Source organism: Cervus elaphus, chromosome 9 (assembly GCF_910594005.1).
Source record: "Cervus elaphus chromosome 9, mCerEla1.1, whole genome shotgun sequence".
Classification (NCBI taxonomy): domain Eukaryota; kingdom Metazoa; phylum Chordata; class Mammalia; order Artiodactyla; family Cervidae; genus Cervus; species Cervus elaphus.
Window position 1 is genome coordinate 15,101,258 of NC_057823.1, and position 17,365 is coordinate 15,118,622.

Genomic DNA, 17,365 nt, shown 5'->3' on the forward strand with positions numbered 1-17,365 from the left:
CCCCACGACAATTTTCTCTTGCAATTGTTCTAGGAAAGTGTGGTCTGGAGCCGCCACCAGCCTAGCCTGCCGCTCGCTCCCATCTCAGCCTCAGCAGCCAGACAGAGACACCCAGAGCCTGAGCACACACCTATTCTCTCTCTCTCTCTCCCTCACTCACTCACACACACGCGCGCACAGACAACGTTGCCGTCCACACACACACACGCGGCTGGTATCCCCGCCAGGCTCTGTCGCGCCCATGACATCTCCATGTTCTATGCAGTCTCGAACTCGTGTCAGCTCGCCCCGGCACGGAGTCCAGTCTGCACGAATGCCCGTGGACGCACACGCGGGCGGGCGAGGGCCGCTTCACGCCCCGACACCGGTAGGTTTTTGGCCACCCCCAGAAGAGCGAACATGACATCCACGAGTCAGCGAGCCAGGAGAAGGATTTGGCTTCCCCCTCCCCAGGCTGTTTTCATTCTCTCTTCTGCTCCGATTGGAACATCCACCCCAGCATTTTTTAAATCAGATCTAAATCCTAAATATGTGATTTCAGCTTTGTTATCGACACCAATACTAATGTTAACCACAGTCATAAGGAACAAAACGCTTCTTGTTAGCACAAATAAGGTGGTGGTCTCAGCCACAGTAGGGTTAAAAGCTACGGGGGGCATCCAGTACCCCGTCCCCACTGACCCCTTCACCCTCTTTCCCACTCAGTCAGGTGACAGAGGGCCGGGCTCTCGCTTTTTGTTTTTTGGTTTTTTTTTTTTCCTCTTTTTCTTTTTTGCTTGTTTGCTTGTTTGAAGTTTAAATAATAATTGATTTCTGTTTACAAAAATAAAACTGGAAAAAAAATAAATAATTACCATTGATCTGAAGCACCCGGCAAAGCCCAACGCCCGATTCTGAGCTTCTGGACTCAACAGAGTTGTGAGTTGGGGGCGGGTGGGGGGAGGGGGCGGGGGAGGAGCAGGGGAGGAAGGTAAATGTTTTAAAGGGGGTTATTATTGGTGTTCTGGGGACTAGGGGCCGGGCTTGGGTGGATTCTCAAACCCTTCCCCCTCCCCCCCCCATGCTCCACTGCACAGAAGGGGGAAATTAATATTTTTTTTAAAGGAGCAAAAAGAAAGGTCAGGGATAGCAAGCAGAGAGAGGGAACGAGTCGATTACCACACATGCCAGGTAAACAAAAGCCAACAAAAAAATTTTCTTTTTTCAGTTTCACCCCCTGTGCATCCTCTTCCAGCTTTTTAAAAAATAAATAAATAAAAGAAAAATATGCAAAATTTAAAAGTCAAAAACCTACCTCCCACCCCACCCCACCCCCAACACACAACACGCCCTACCCCACCCCTGTGCAAAACAAAACAAAAACAAAAACGGGGGTGGGGGGAAATCGGCAGCTGAAGAAAAAGGCTTTCGGCTTTGGCAGCGGCACAGGGGTGTAAACTTCGGGCTGCCTCCCTCCGCCTCTGAGCCTGATCGCAGGCAGAGGGGGAGCTCACAGATTCCCGGGGAAGAGGACGAGTTCGGACCGGCTGCAGACCGTCGCTGGCAGAAGCGTGCAAAAGAGGGAGGGAGCGAGGGAGGGAGGGAGGGAAGGAGAGAGAGAGAGAGAGGGAGAGAGGGAGGACGTGGATGGGGCTGTGTGTGTGTGTGTGTGTTGTGTGAGTGTGTGCGTGTTTGTGTGTATGTGTGTGCGCTGGTTGGGTTTGGTTTTTTTTTTTTTTTTTTTTGCTTCTTTTCTCTCTCAAACTCCCTCTCTCTCTCCCCTTTCATGCTCAATCCCCATCCATTCGCTGGTGCCAAAGCCAGTAAAAAGGGTGGGGGGGAGAAAGGGGGGAGGGAGACAGAGAAGGATCCACCTATTTGGCAATGAGACATCCTCGAGCAGCCAATGGCTGCGTCCAAGGGGAGGAGGGAACCGGGCAAGCCGAGAGGGTGGGGAGAGCCCCCGGCAGTTGGAGACCAAAAACAATTTGCCCAATCGACAAGTTCACGTCTAATGAACAAGCAAAGTCCAGCAGTTATGAATTTTTCATTCCAGGCTCCTACTCGGGTCCATTTGGCAGTGGCCACCCAGCAAATCTGAAGGGGGTTGAGGGGGACTGGGACTGAGGAAGACATAGAATTTTTTTTAAAGCCAGAAAAATAAATAAATAAAGGCCTGACTCCGGGCGGGCTGGCGGGCGGGAGGGAGCCCCAGAAGGCCTTGGGGAAAGCAGCTGCGCCTTCTCTCTGTGTTTTGGTTTCAGTCTCTTTCTCTAAGACCCGCACACTCTTTTTCTGGTTCTATTTCTTTTTTTATTTATGGGACGCACAGGGGCGAGTGGAAGTTTTCCTCCCCGGCCATACACACGAGCCTGCCTGCCGTGCTATGAATAGAAAGAGAAGAAGAAAGAGAGCTTGGAAAGTGTCGATGCCAGCAGCACTTCCAGGGCAGGGACCCGGCGCCCAGGGTGCGGCCACCCCTTCCCCCAGCCTGGCGGCGCTCACCGGAGCGCTCCCAGGCCGGGAGGCAGGCCCCCAGCACTGCCCGGCCTCCCTTTCCCCAGCCCCCATCGAGCTCGGTGCCTCCCTCGGCCCACACCCAGCCACACACGCTCCATTAGCGGTGAAGAGGGATGCCAACGCAGTGCAGCTCCGATCGAGAAACTGCAAGTTTATTAAAATAGCCTCCTGTCACAGCACTCGGCTGACAAGCACTACACTCAGCCACAGACACAACAGCCAACCCCAGGGGGAGTGACAAAGGCAGGAAGGTGGACACAACTTCCAGACCCTGAGCCTTGCCACCCCCGAACCACCACCACCTCCTAAACTCTTAGTTCTTTGCGCTCTCCAGCTCCGCCTGCTCCACTTGCTCTGTTTATAGAGTTCCTGGGTTGGAGGAGGGTGAACACTCACCTATGCCCCGTTCAGATTAAAGGGCCCAAGCCATACCGAGCAAGGTATAAGAGCATAAAATAAGAAACCTGAGGGAAGGGAGGGATCTAAGAAAGGAAACAAGGCAGAAGAGAGCTCTATCAGGAAATGTGAGACAGCCTTGGGGAAACCGAGTCACCCCAAAGCACTCCCCGGGGAACCCCTGCTCTGGGCCTTCCTCCCAGGCGGGAAGGGGAGCATGGGGGAGGGGAGCCAGGAGTGTGGAAGTCTCCGCTGGGTCCTTTCGGGTAGGGGCTCCAGAGCAGCCAAGCTTTAGGCCTTTGTAAAGCAGTTAAGGAGGAGACAGTTATTAAAGAAATGGAAGAGCGGAGGAGGAGGTTAACACCGACCAGGAGAGGCTGACCCTTCTCAGAAACCAGTTCCTACCTTTGTCCTCTCCCCAGGTGAGGCTCAGCCCTCAGCTGGCAACAGAAAGAAGGTCACTGCTTACTCTCGCCCCTTTCTTCCCCATCTGAAACACTCGGTGGCCTTTAAGCCCAGCAGAAAGATTCGAGGAAGAGGGCGAGGGGTGTGCCCCAACAAAACAGGCAGCCCCGAGCCCTTGCTGGACCCAGACAATGGGGAAGGCGCCACCTAGCACCTGGTACCCCAGGCCAGGCCCTGACTGGCCTGAAGTGAGGTCACGGGCGGCCCGAGAGAAAGTTAGAGGTGAGCGAGCAAGAGGCAGGTGTCACTGCAAGACAGGCCTCTTAGGGTGGCATTCAATAATTAACATCACGTTAATAACCACCTTTGGTCCAATTAGCCAAGGATGTTAACTGAGTAACATGAGATACCAAACCTTGCCTCTTCATCTCAAGACGAGATGAAACAAAAAATAAATAAATGAAGTCAAGATGAGACAGTAGAAACTACAAGTGAGTTTATGGTGTGTTTTTCTGGTATTTTGATTCATACTAAATATTGGACACCAAACAGAAAATGGCCAACATGAGCCTCCTGAAAAATTCTATCATGTTCCCTCTCACAGACCACCCTGCCAGGCGCTAAACATAGGTCAATTCTGAATCCTGGTGTTACAGTTGGGCAGGTGGCAGGGGAGATGACAGGTAGAAGGATTCCACTGGAAGTTAGGGAAACAGGACAAGATCCTGGATGAAGGGAGAGGTCAAAGGTCGATGGAATGGTGGAGAGACTGGACATAAAAGTGTCGGTCCCCGGAAGACCAGTGGAGTGTCTCAGTGGAGCCTGGGGACCCACTGTGCCCCCTCAACTCTCCCTTAACAGGAGGAGCAACCTGGAGCTTCCGAGGAGATGAACAGGGAAGGAGAACAATCACCATTTGTCCTTCACCTGCCCTGCTGGTGGGGTGGCCAGCCACCTTGAAGGTGGGCTGAGGGACTCCCAGGCAGCACTCTCCTCTCACCCTGCTGCTTCAGAGGGAGGCCTTCCTGGGTGAGCAGCCAGGGGAGGGTGGTGAGAAGGTCTCTCTCTCCCTTCTGCGGGGCACACGGAGAAGAATCGCTCAGGTTCCATGAGAAACACTTGGCATGCCCCACCCGTACAGCCCCCTCCTCCTGAATGCCACCGGTGGCAGCTCTGGGTCCTGGACACGCCCTTCAGAAACCCCAGACAAAAGGGGACTGTCCCCCTTTTGTTAAGAGAGCAGAGAGGCTCCTTCTGGAAGATTACCTGTCCCAGACCCAGCCTCCTTCTCTTCTCCCCTTGGTCTCAGGTCTCGGCTGGGAGCTCAGATACTCTGCACCCCAAAGAGAGCCAAGACACACACACACACACACACACACACACACACACACACACACACACAAAACCCCTCTGAGGATTCAAGGCTTCTCCGGGGCTGAGTCACCCACAAATGCAAGGGCTCAGGGGCTGGAGGGAGCAAGGGGACAGGCAGGCCTTGGAGGAGAAGGAGAGGGGAGGGAAGAAAGGGAATGAGACAAAAAGCAACGAAGGGGTAAGGAAGCCAGTGATGCTGGTGAGAGAGTAGTAAGCAAAAAAAGAAAATTAAAGACAACAAAGGGAAAAAGCAAAATTTGGAGGGGAAGGTATTTTCCCTCATTTAAAACAAAAATCTGAGAAGTCAGAGATTAGACTTTTAAAATTCACATGAGCTTCTAGTTTGTGGAAAGGAATTTTTCTGCCTTTGCTAGAGAAAGGCCTCTCTCATTACTGTCACGTATATAGAATTTGATTTTTTTTAAAAGCAACAGTTTTCACGGAAACATTTCTGAAATACCCATGCTGGTTTTAGCCATCACTAGGAAAAATGTGCCTCCAAAAGAAAAAGAATGAACAGGCCACAGGGGGGGGGAAAAAAAAAAAAGAGGGAGAGGGAGAAAGAAAGAGAGAAGGAAGACCAATCCTAAGAAAGACAAGCTGGGCCCAAAACTACAAAAAGAGAGGACAGAGAAGGAAGGAAAGAGGACACAGCTGAAAAGGAAAAATGAGCGAGGAGAAAAGATAAGGACTCTAGGACAGGGGCAAAAAAAGAGAAAAAGAAGATGATGAGGAAGAAGGAAAACTAGCGAAAGTGACTGCTTCGAGCTTGAGAAAGTTAAATGCGTCGTTTTTCTAAAAATCGACAGAACAAATGAGGCCTTGTGGATTATTTGAGGGGAAACAGGGAAATGTGAACAGAATCTCACTCTTATAGACAGTATTCAAAATCTTCAAGGAAACAAAATAATTTTCCCAGCCTGAGACAGGTTTTACAACCGACATACCTGCCAGGAGTGAAACATCTAGAAGTGCAAAAAAGTGATATCTTTAAAAACAGGGTCACTGTTTGGTGGTCACCTTATTTTTTAAAAAAAAAATCCTATTTGTCTACATCCTGCCTTCTTTAAGGCTGATTTATTCTTTCAGACTCTGGACACATACTAATTTTATATCTGTCTGTGTTAATTTGGATAACTATACGCAAAGAGTGCAAATGACTCACAAAACCTACTTAGGATTTACCAGACATATCAGGATTCATTGTACTACTGTATATCTGCAGCCTAGTGAAAAAAGACGCAAGAAATTTTAAAAGGCCACAGATAGAGCCCTGATGAGCCAGTTTAATTCCTGGGATTTTATAAGTCAGGCTTGGTCTGAACCGAAAAGAGGCCAACTTCGTATCTCTGAACTCTCCCATCTTGTTCCACAGAAGGGGTTCAAGAAAGCAGTGGCCCGACTCCCCGACAGAAATGGAAAGAGAACCACCGTAGGCAGCAAAAGGAAGGGGCTGGCTGCTTATCTGAGAGGTGGGTGGGGCCTCCCCTTGCTGGGGGGGCAGGCAGGAAGGGGCTCTGCAGCCAGAGTAAAGTCATCCAAGACTCTGGAACCGCCAAGCATGGAAACCAGAAAATGCACATTGCGAGGAGGCTCGGAGAATTTGGACAAAGCGGGTTTTTGGCTGACTTGGGCCTGTTTTCCTCTACTCAGGAATGGCGGGCCCGGACGGGGTTTTCTGGAACCCTCAGCTGGCTGAGTGGACTTGCCCCACACCCCGGGCTGAGTCTAGGACCAGGCCTGCCTCCGAATCAGGCTGTACTCTACTCTCCTCTCCTATAAACCGACCCCCACTCCTTCCCTTCTTTTTCTCCTCAGGACTACAAACCCGGAGCGGTGGCCTGGGATCAGGCCAACAGGCAGCCTTGTTCTGGCTCCGAACACTACCCTGCTCCAGGCACATCTCCCCTCTCCCTCCTGGCCCTGAATAAAATCGGGTGGGAAGGGAGGTGTTGGGGAAGACAGTGTATTCTCCCTAGTGCAACTGGAAATTGTTTACTTTCATTGTTTACAGAGTAGAAGAAGCAAAACCCTTGTCTTTAATTCACCACCTAGCTTGAAACTTCCTTGTATCACCAAACAGATGTAAAAGCCGGGAGGGTCAGAGCCCAGTCGTCCATCTAGGGGCTGCTGGAGGATGGGCGCCTCCGAAGATGAGAACGCCCAGGACAGGTGACAGCCGAGGGCTTCACAGGGCAAGGGCAGTGCGAAGCCAGAGCCTCACCCACCCACCACGTGGGTCTGCAAAGTGTCACTCCTGGTGACCAAGGACCCGGGGAAGAAGGAAGAACCCCACAAGCCAACTTCACAACTTTGGCTAAAGGAGAATTGAAAAACCGGCAAGAGGCACGGGCAGAGGAGACAGGCACGTGAAGACGAGGTCTGCGCCCAGCACACTGTGGAAATATCCGGAGGGCAAGAGGGGAGGCCAGAACAAACAGCAGAATGCTGAAAACCCAAAGCCCGGCCGCCAACTACCGACCCCAGAAAAAGCCTGGGGATCCTCCAGGGAAGACGGTCCTTTCCCTTCCCCCACCGCTGCCAATGCACTTTGGAGGCAACTCCCGCGGCCTTCACAGGTCCTCTTGGTGGGCTCTGGCCCTGACACCGCCTTGTTGGCCGGGACTGTTGCCTCTGCCGCAGCAGCAAAGGGCCAGGGCAAGAGGGGGTTTCTCTGAGCTCCGGGTGCCCTCTGCCTGGTCTGCACTCCCCTCGGCCCGGAGAGAACCTCTTTCTTGCAGTTGCTGTGGCAACAGGCAGTGCCCAGAGCCTGGGGCAGAGAGCCGGTGGCCAGGATGGTAACAGCCCGAGGTTTTCACTGCTCCGAGGGCTCGGGGAGCTGGGCGGGCCCTGTTCAGGGAAGCGGTTTCCCCCAAATGTACAATTTTAGGAGTTGGAAGGAAGACATTTTTCAATCCCTCAAAATGCATTGTCCCCCGCCGCCCAACTATTTTATCATCAGGATCACTGCCAAGGAAATCCGAGAATCCTCATTCCCCTGGTGTGGAGCCCCTTCGGAGGCTGGCACCAGGGTGCTCAGAGCTTAGGACTGTGCCCACCCCTCGGCCACAATCCATCCCTCACTGGCTCCCTTTCTTTTTTACCCTCTCTCCCCCTCTTGTGTCCTCCAGCTCCAACACAAACTGTTTGCATGGGAAGTCTCCCTCTATGACCCGATTCAGCACACACAAGAGAAAACTGTGGGCGACAGACCCAACGTCCTAACGAACTTGAGTTAATTAATGCTAAGGAAGAAAAGAGGCGCCCTCGCTCTGTTGAATCACGGTTCACTAGCCCTTTCAGTTTGCTGTGGGTGGAGGAAAAAAAAAAAGAGGCTTTTTGGTTCAAATATTTTTGGGGGGCGAAGGGAAAACAAAAACACCGCAGAAGGGCCGTGGAGGGCGAAGCTGTCAGTACCTGCCCAAGGGAGCCGAGGCAAGGGTAGCCAAGCGCTCTCCCCCAGGCTCTGGGCCTGAACGGTGCTGGGAAGGCGAGAAAGGGTTGGATAGGGGAGGGGATTATCCATTGATTGCCGGCTTGTTCAAATAAATCGCTCAAGAAAAATTACACTGTCAGACTGTAAGACACAGACATAGACATATATATTTTTTAAAGCCCAAACCCAGCAACTCGATTTCACCAGAGCCGTGAAAATGTTTTAACAGTGCAGAAAACCGAAGTACGGATGGCATAAGAACAAAAAATTTAAGTGTGCAGGAAAAAAAAAAAAAAAGATGAGGTGGTAATGGGGAGGGGAGAACAGCTGCAATTTTGCTTTCCAGATGTTGACAGCAAAATGTAATTGGCATGGAACATCTTCCTTACCACTTTTTATCCTTTGGTCCTGAGATGTTAAAATCCCACAGCTAAACCTAAGTCTGCAGACAGTTTCCAGGCGCTGTGAACACGTGGATGGGTCATGAAGTCTCCGTGGGCCACATGCCTGCGAGTTTTTTATATCAGCCCACTAATTTTTACAAGCCCTCCCACCATTCCTCAGTGGGGAGACCTGAGCAAAACAGGCTGGAGAGCATTGTTATTTAAATAATAGTTATTATTATTTTGTAACCCTCGGCCTTTACTTTTGAGGCTGTGCCTTCCTTTAAAAAAAACCCAACAAACTTAAACTTAAGTGTGACACAGAGAAAGAAAGCACAGTTCTAAGGCTTCCACTCAATATGTTGTCACAAAGTGCACACACCTGTATACCCCCATCCAGATTAAGAAATAGAACATTTTCAGCACCACTCAAGGGGCCTTCAGTTTTTCAACTCCAGTGTTCTCATAATTCATATGTCTTAGAAATAGATCCTGCCCACACCGGTAGCCTCAAATTTGAGCACCTAAGTATACACGTGCATTACAGAGCTGAGTGCACTACTCATGTGACCATAAAAATTCATAATGTAAAGAAGCCTCTTAAATCCTCACTGCTGCAGAGGGCTATCTACACCTCTGTCTGTCCGTCTCTTTCAGTGCCTGCCCTATTCTGATCTTTCAACAGGGCAACTAACGGTGCAGTGGGGTTAGCAGACTATCAGGGCAAATGTGGGAGACAGACAGGGCCCACCAAGCTCAATTCAACAGAACAGCCACAGTGACTGAGGGGGGAGTAAGCAGGCAGGAACTGGGTGGCCGTGGTATGCATGGGTCATAAAAGTAACGTGGCTCTGCAGAGTCAGGGGTTCCTGAGAGTGAATGAGCACCTATCAGGACAGACTCTCCTCGTCTCTGCCCAGAAGAGCCTCCCAGGGAGAGGAAGGGGGTGGCGTTGGCAGAAGGGGGCCTACAGTGTGAGGGGGTCCTGGAGTGGGGCTGGGAGGCCAGGGGGTGGCGTTGGCAGAAGGGGGCCTACAGTGTGAGGGGGTCCTGGAGTGGGGCTGGGAGGCCCAACTCTGCTGCAGCTGCCTCCACCTTCCCTGAATTCAGCCCCAGCTGGCTCCCCCGTCACTTTCACTCGCACTAAATTTACTTTATAATTTTAAAATTAAATTTTAAAAAAAGCAGGAAAGAGAAAGCACTGAAGGCAAAATACCTCCCACAATATCTCTCCGAGGGGGGGGGGAAAGTTTCTGCTTATGTAAAAAAAAAAAAAGAATGCAAGGGATTGCTGAAAAGCCTAAGCACCGAATAACAAGGAAAATAAAAGAGGAACACATTTAATTGAAAACACCTGAAGCAAATAAATAAATAAATAACTCCCTCTGCAACTCAAAGCCATTGTACAAGCCCCTACCCCCAATTTCTTGCCCACTTTCACCTTTCCTTTCTCACGGCAGCTGTGTCTTCCCGGAGCACCGCGGAAGCCTCTTTTCCTTTCAAGCCTATCCACCCCCTACACCTGGGGGAATGACCAAGGCAGCAGCTTCCTCTCTGAGCAGCCTGGAGCAAACCTCTGCAATCCTTACGAAGAGCTTCTTCTTTCTATTCTTATATCTCCCCAGGCTGTTCCCACCACTGCCCTGGACCCTGCACTTCTGCCCCAAATCTAGGCCCTGTGGGTAGCGGCACCATGGTGCGGCTGGACGCCAGGCTCAGCCCAAGTGGGCAGCTCTCCCCTCTACTAAGGGCACAGAGCTGCCAAGGCAAGCTCTCAAGGACTGAATTTTCTCTTCCTATTGCATTTGAGGTTGGAAAGAAAGAACTGTTCTGCTTAATTTAAAATATGACAAGGGATCTGAGCTCTATGAGCCTACAATCTCTAGAAATATTTGATTACTTTGGTGGGGGGGAGTTGCAGGGCAAGACTCTGCATCTGAGACCCTACACCCGACAGCCAGGGTTTGACTCTCCCACCAGCCAGCGGCCAGGGAAACACGCCCTCGGCTGGCACGGGGGTACCAGAGCCCGGCTCCTTTCTTCCTTTCTTTTTTAAATCGCTCTAGCGAAAACCAGGCAGTGGGTCAGGGCCCAGAGGCGGGGGAGGGATGAGGAGAGGGTTGTCTCTGAAGAGGGGGAAAAAGGAAAGGGAGGTTCCAACTCCGGGAGAAGAACGGCGGCAGAGGCAAGTTTCCCGGCTTGTGCCAGTTGGGGATTTGCGAATCAGACCAGAGCGGAGGGAAAGCAGTTGAGGAAAAAAAACAAAAAAAAAAAAACTGCATTAAAACTAACCAGCTTTGCCTAAAAGTGCGCCTTCCACCCTTAAATAAGACAATGCTGAGGGGAGAGGAAAGACGAGTTATTTCTCACTCTTTAATTATTCCAATGCTTAGCATTATTAAAAAAAAAAAAAACCACACACATTAGCCAATGATATATTCTAACCCTCAACAAAGCTGGTATTTTTCTCTGATTACAGACTTTGCCGTGGCAAACCCGGGCTCCGACGACAGAGGCAGTGCAGAAGCGCGCTCCTAAATGAGAGACAATTTTATTAAAATCATAATCATTCCTCGCATTTCTCCAGCGCCTTTTCAGCGGCAGACATCCCAGGTGCCCCACGCCGGTTCTACCAGGGAACCGGCGGCCGAAAAGCTCAGTTGCCAAACACCGGAGGCTTGAGCTCCACCAACTGCCGGCATATATATATCCCCCCCCCCCGCTTTTTTTTTTAATGTCTGTTTCCATCATCCAGCCTCTGTCTCACGTTAAGGGAAAAAAAAGTGCAAAAACTCCTTTACAATTTTGAAAATAATTTTTTTAGAGAAGAGGGAAAATGTGACCCGAAGAATAAAAAGAGAGGAAAGGGGAGCTAAGTGTGGTCTGGAAGCTTGGGGGGAATGGATGCGGCGGGGATGGGGCACCTCTGGGTCAAGAGTACGGAAGACAGTGTCAACCGCTGCCCCCGGTCACCTCCCCAGTCGCAGCTGGAGAGGGCTGAGGCATCCGCACGTGGAAAAGGAAAAAGACCTAACACCATCAAAGCGCCCTGAAGTAATTCGGGTGATGAGAAGTCGGGTTTATGACTGGCTTCCGAGAGGCGGATCGGAGCGCTTTCTCTGAATGCCGGGGACTGCTAGAGCTTGGGGGGGCGGGGGTAGGATTTCACTAGGGAGATGCCTACCAGACATTAGCCTCCCCCTCCAACAGGTTAAGTCGGGGCCCACTCGGTGCACATGTTCTTTTTCCACTTTTCCTCTTCTCCCCCCTGGCCTGCCCAGAAGTGCTGCAAAATGGCTGGTAGCAATGGGCAGAGAGGCCTTAGCGCCCCAAATTCAAGAAGTCAGGGCCCAGGAAAGGCGGTGTCGATCAGAAATCTGGAGGGGAAATTTTATGTAAACGTTCTTAGAAGCTGCGCAACTCCCGCGGCCTGAGGGCGGAAAAGAGGGAAAGGGAAAGCGCATTTTCTGCCACTTAGTCACATTTCTTCCCTGTGTTCGCCGGAGGCCAAACGCCCCCAAACCCAGCCAACCCTTGAAACAAACAAAAATGCTCCCCTGCTAAATTTCCCCCGCCCTTATTCACACACAAAGAGGCGACTTGGGGAGAAATGGGGAGGCTCGTCCCCAGGCTTAGGGTCTGGCGGCTGAGACGAGCACGAAGGATTCTCTCCGTACTGACGCCCCAAAGTTGCCCTCGGATTCTGGGGCACTTAAGCTCTAAAAGTCCTTCGAGCGGCCAAAGAACAGGAATCATGAATTTCGCATTCTTTGCAAAGCCCTCGCGCGCATTATCGCCCATTGGATACCGAGAGGACACTGCGGCCCCGAGCCCCACCCCGCGCGTCCGGGGAAGGGACCCAACCAGCCTCGAGGCCAAAATGCCGCCATCTGAGCCCCTTCTGGCGCAGGCCTCTGGTGCTGCAAATGGCTAAAGTCCCAGAATGGGAACCAGGCCGGCCCTCGACGCCCGCGCCGGGTCACTTCTTGCTGGGCCGCGGGGAAGCCTGGGCCGCGCCCCGGGCGAGAAGGTGTCGCGCCTGCGCAGTGCGGGGTCCGAAGGATGCCACAGCCACCCCCCGCCCCCCAGAGTCTAGTTGGCGTCATTCTGGGGCTTCGGCTGCGAGGCAAACGCCCAAAGCCTCGCCTAATGCCACTTTCCCTTCACACCCGTTCCCGGGCTCCCCTCACCTGCCCGCGGGGGCAGCGTCCCTCTCACGCCTCACTCAACGCTCGTTCGGAGCGGTTCCGCCGCGGGAGCGACCCAACCTTGTGCCACAGGCGCTTTCCGAATCCCGGGCTTTAGCACACCGCTTCCCGCCTTTTCGCCCGGCGCACGCGCACACCCGACTTTGCGCACGACCCTCCAGCGTCCCGGCCGTCCGCACCATCGAGGGGTGTGCGGTCCCCTTCTACCCTACGGTGTGTACGGCCCACGCAAGTGACAACGACAGTCAGCACCCAAGTTCCGCGCATGGAAAACACCCAGCCCTCCCCTTGCTGAGCTCCCCACCTCCCCTTGTGGGTCCCCACCACCCACACCCACCTATGTTTCCCCTGTCCAAGCGTGAGCCATTTGAAACGGGTCGGGGACCTGTCACACGCGAAAAGAATACCCAGGAGGTAACAATGAAAGAAGCTGTAGGCGGCAGGAGCCTGGCTAGGGGCGTACCCTGGGGCTAGCACACAGGCACCGGCGGCGCGTCTCCGCCGGAGTTTCCACAGATATACAAGCGGACTAGGGGGCTTCAGGGCGACGTGAGGGGCCGCCTGGATCCTCTCTTCCGGGCGCTCGGGAGAAGGCACGGAAGACGATCTTTCTTCCGCCGGGCCCGGAGCATCCGGAGCGCTTTGGTGGAGCAGTGGGGCTGTCTAAGGAGTCCTGGGACACCCTCCCCCACCTCCATTCAGTGATGCGCTTCTATTTTAAGACATCTCCCATCCCTCCAAAACCCACCCACACTCGCTCCTGAGGTCCACAGTGCGCACAGGGAACCCGCCTCCAAGCCCCCGGGCGCACCTGAGGGAAAGTCCAGGAGGGCTGGTAGCGCGCGGCCTGAGCTGCCAAGCTGGACTCAGGGGGGGCACATGGAAGTTTCGCCCGAGATGCGGGGCGGGGGTGGGGGCGTTAAATGGCCTCTTTGTGGAGAGGAATTGCGGGCCGTCACTCAGGATTAATTTAAGCAGCAACAGCAAACACACCAAAAAGCAATGTCTCGCCGCCAGCACCCACCCCCGCAATTGTGTTTCGGGTAGGGCTGAGGGATTCAGTGATGTAGCTCGGCCTTTCGCGGGAAGGGGGGTCCCTAGCCTTTAAGAACCACGGGCGTCCACAGTTGGGGGGGCAACTCCCGCCTCGCCCCACGGCCCCTGCAAAGGAGAAATGTGTGTGTGTGTGTTCTGCATGTTTGGGAAGAAACCGAATAGGGATGGTAAAACCCAAGTACAAACATGGAGCGGAATGGGGGGGGGGAGGTTCTTACTTACAAGAAATATATATATATAAAGGCACAAATTTCCAATATAAATATAGCACATGCAGGGGCGCCACTGGGCACCCATTCTGGGGAGTCTCACCTGAGCCCCAGGGACATTTGGGGAGGCGGCTATTCCGAAAGAAATGGAAGCGGTGGGAACTAGGCCTGCGGGTCCCAGTCCCCTCCCCCCAAAGCCTGAATGCGGCTTTGCAGCCAGGTGCCCTGGGCGGCCTGGCAGGTGTGCCCCTCACGTGAAATACACGCGTGTGCAGACTGGGGAGGTGCGTGCCCGCGTGGGCCTGTTGCCATGTGCGTGGGCACCGGCAGTTCCTGCAGGCTCATCTCCCCACCTAAGCTCGGGACCCCCAGTGCCGGCGCAGGGCAATACTCGCGCTCTGAACACCGCTCAGGATGCAAGCAGGAGAGTGCAAGTGTGTGGTGTGTGTGTGTGTGTGTGCGCGCGCGCGTCTGTGTATATGTATGTGTGCCAGACCCCCATCTGATGTTGGACAAGGGTATATATTTATGGAAGGTGTGCTTCCAGCAGTCCCAAAGAGGTGTGGGGCCTGCGTATGCGCAGAGCAGGCAGTGCCTGGGATCCCGGCCGCCGGCGCCAGACTAGGGAACGTTGGCCACTCGGGTCTGAGCTTCTGTGCGAAAGCGTGCTTACGTGCGTGCGCGCGCCCGAGTGTCCGCAGAGCCGGGAGTGCGCCCACTCGGGCGCCCCGTCGGGGCCGCTGCGCCGGGGAGTGCGCATGTGCTTGCCCTAAGAGCCGCCACGTGCGCCGGGACCGCCGTTGCCGCCACGCCGAGCCAGGATTTGGCCCCTGAGCGGGCCAGGGGGCAGGGCCCGCCGTCGCCCGGCGGGTCTCAGCGGGATGTCGTTGGAGCGGTGTTGGTTTTGGCCGCGGCTGCTCTAATGGGGGAAGCCCCGGGGAGCGGACGAGGGTGGAACAAAGAAGGGGAAAGCAAGGGAAAGAGGGCTGCAGAGGAGGAGGAGGAGGAAGCGCACTGGAATGCGGAGGGCCCTGGGGAGTGAGGGTGCAGGGCAGCCCAAGTCTCCTGGGCATGGCTGGGGCCGAGGGACTTGCCTGGAAGCCTAAGGCTGCCACTCCCACCCCTCACTGTGGATGGAGACAGTTTTGCAGACCCGGCACCTCTCTGCCTTCGAGAATCCTGGCCCCAGCCAAAGGCTCTGCAGGCTGCAGCCACCACGGGCCACAAGCAGCAAAGTGACATTTGGGCTGGAGGGCATGGTTCGCATTTCCTCAGGGGAGGGCATACCATTTGAGCCCTCTTATGCAAGGAACCAGGAGGCCCCTTCCCCTGTTTTTTTGCCTGGGTTGCTTAGAACCTCAGTTTTCCCCATCTGGGGAATGGGAAGGGAACTCCCATGGGGAGGGTCAGAAGGAGGAGTGTCAGTTGCATAGGACTGGGTTGAAAAGCAGGGTGATCTGTTTAAGTCTTGCTTGCCCCTGGGGGCCTTGCTGAGTACTTCCTGCCATCCCACTTCTAGCCTCATGACCTTGGCACTTAACCTTCTGGCCTCTGTTTCCTCATCTGTAAAACAGGTTACTCATACCTGCCTCCTGCTGGGAAGGTTACAGGAGGTCACGTGCGCCCGCCCACCCGCTGCCCAGGCATAATTGCTCTGGAGTTGCTAGCTGTTATTTTTATTGTGAAGTCTATGGCTGTGACAAGCTGTGACGCTTGGTGTGATCGCGTGAGGCTGGCTGTGTGTGTGACTGTGCCGCTGTGTGTGTGTGCGTGTGTGTGACAGGTTGTGTGTGAGACTGTGCGTGGACGACAGATTGTGCCGGTGTGCGGCAGTGCCTGTGACAGGCTGTCACTGCGCGACAGACTGCGGGTGGCGGGGTGTTGCGCGTACCGACTGTGAGTGGAGATGAAGTGGTGTGTGGGGCTGGGACCAGGGGACCCCCACAAACCTACCTCAGTGAGGGTCTGGCTGACAGACGGGGAGACTCTCAAGGCCGGGGGTAGGTCGGTTCAGTGTCCTGTCCACCTTGGCGTTTCTATTGTTCAGTGGGACCCCACCTGCTTACAAACCTTGGGAGGTGCCCCTATGATGGAGCCTACCCCTCCCCAGGGGGACACATTGTGTCAGCTCAGATACCCATCCCCACCCCAGGAAGGTCATCAGGAACCTCAGGGCATGGAGGATCCCAGGCCTGGCTGGCTTTGGTGAGGGACACACACCCTGAGCCTGTTTTCCACGATTTCCCTGAGCTCCAGGCCTGGGGAGGGCTGGTGGAGACCCAGAGAAGGAGGGATTTAGGGAAAGACCAAGAAAAGCCAAGAGAGAAATGGAGGAAGAAGATGAGAAAAACAGAGACTTCCCTAGGAATTGGCGAACCTAGAGTTGCTTGAGGTCCGGGCCTCCAGTCAGGGTGGACACCCATTAGGTTTTTGGAAATGCCAGCTGACACCTACAAGCATTGCTTGTACCCTAGGCCTTGTGCTCAGATCCCACTTTAAGGGACTCACTGCTTCCTTCACTGATTTCAACCCAGTCACTCTTCTAATCAGTGTGGGATTCTACTTCTTACACCCCTCCCCGGGGCCCAGCGCCTCCTTCTACATTTGGAGAAACTGAGGCTGAGAAAGGGGAGGGGACCCATCTGAGCACCCACTCACGGCCCAGGAGACCTGAGAACTCAGGACTCCAGGCTTTGTGTCATGCACTTCCCCAGTGTGGAAAAACCTCACCAGCTGGAAAAACCCCAGGGCCTGTGGGTTGGGGGCAGCACCCTCCAAACCCCACCCTGCCCCCTTGGCGTGTCAGTGTGTGTGCACTGGGTGTATGTTCTGGGGAGTACTGTGGTCCTCGGCTGTCACGTGTCTGGTGTCACAAGCCACAGCATGATGTGTGTGTCCCTCTGCTGGTGTAGGCCTCTGTGTGTCTGTGTGTCCGTTCAGGACCAGCCCCTGCCAGAGAGAGGGGAGAAGTGTCGAAGCACCCCCCCACCCCACCCCCCCGAAAGTGTGTCTTTGATACTTGCAGCCTCGGCAGCGAAAAACAAGTTTCCACAGGGCCGCCTTGGGCTGAGGCCAGGCCGTCCTCAAATAACATTTGAAGTTACTTAGCAAACTTTGTTTAGTGCCGAGAGAGGCGGGCACCGGGCTGGGGGGGGGGGGGGCAGTAAACCGGTTCCTCCTAAGGCCCTTGTCCCTCTGTGGGCACAAGTGCCCAGCGTGGGGCTTGGATCCCCCCACCCCAGCTCTGGGGAAGGGGAACAGAAATCTTTAAGTCCAGGGTGGGAGGGGATAGGCTTGGGGGAAGAGGGGTTGAAGCACCCTCCAAATGAAGCCTGGCTTTTCCCATTTCTGTCCCTGGGCTTGAAGAGAAATGCCCGCCTGGTCTCCCTGGGGCCCAGA

General features: G+C 54.1%; 1 protein-coding gene across 7 annotated transcripts in view; it reads right to left on the minus strand.

The window, feature by feature from the left end:
* Nucleotides 1-17,365, minus strand: part of NFIX (nuclear factor I X) — a 97,232-nt gene that overhangs the window by 69,491 nt on the left and 10,376 nt on the right. Inside the window, exon 1 of one of the 7 annotated variants that reach the window (XM_043911302.1) lies at nt 12,684-12,702. The exons of 3 other annotated variants lie outside the window; for them this stretch is intronic. Coding sequence is in view for 2 of the 4 variants with exons in the window: in XM_043911296.1 (XP_043767231.1) it covers nt 204-254 (51 nt within the window). In the remaining 2 variants the exon portion in view is untranslated. Of the gene's footprint in view, nt 1-203; nt 309-854; nt 1,263-9,934; nt 9,954-12,683; nt 12,703-17,365 lie in introns of those variants that run through there. 3 more of the 7 variants (XM_043911301.1, XM_043911299.1, XM_043911296.1) reach the window with 3 other exon arrangements.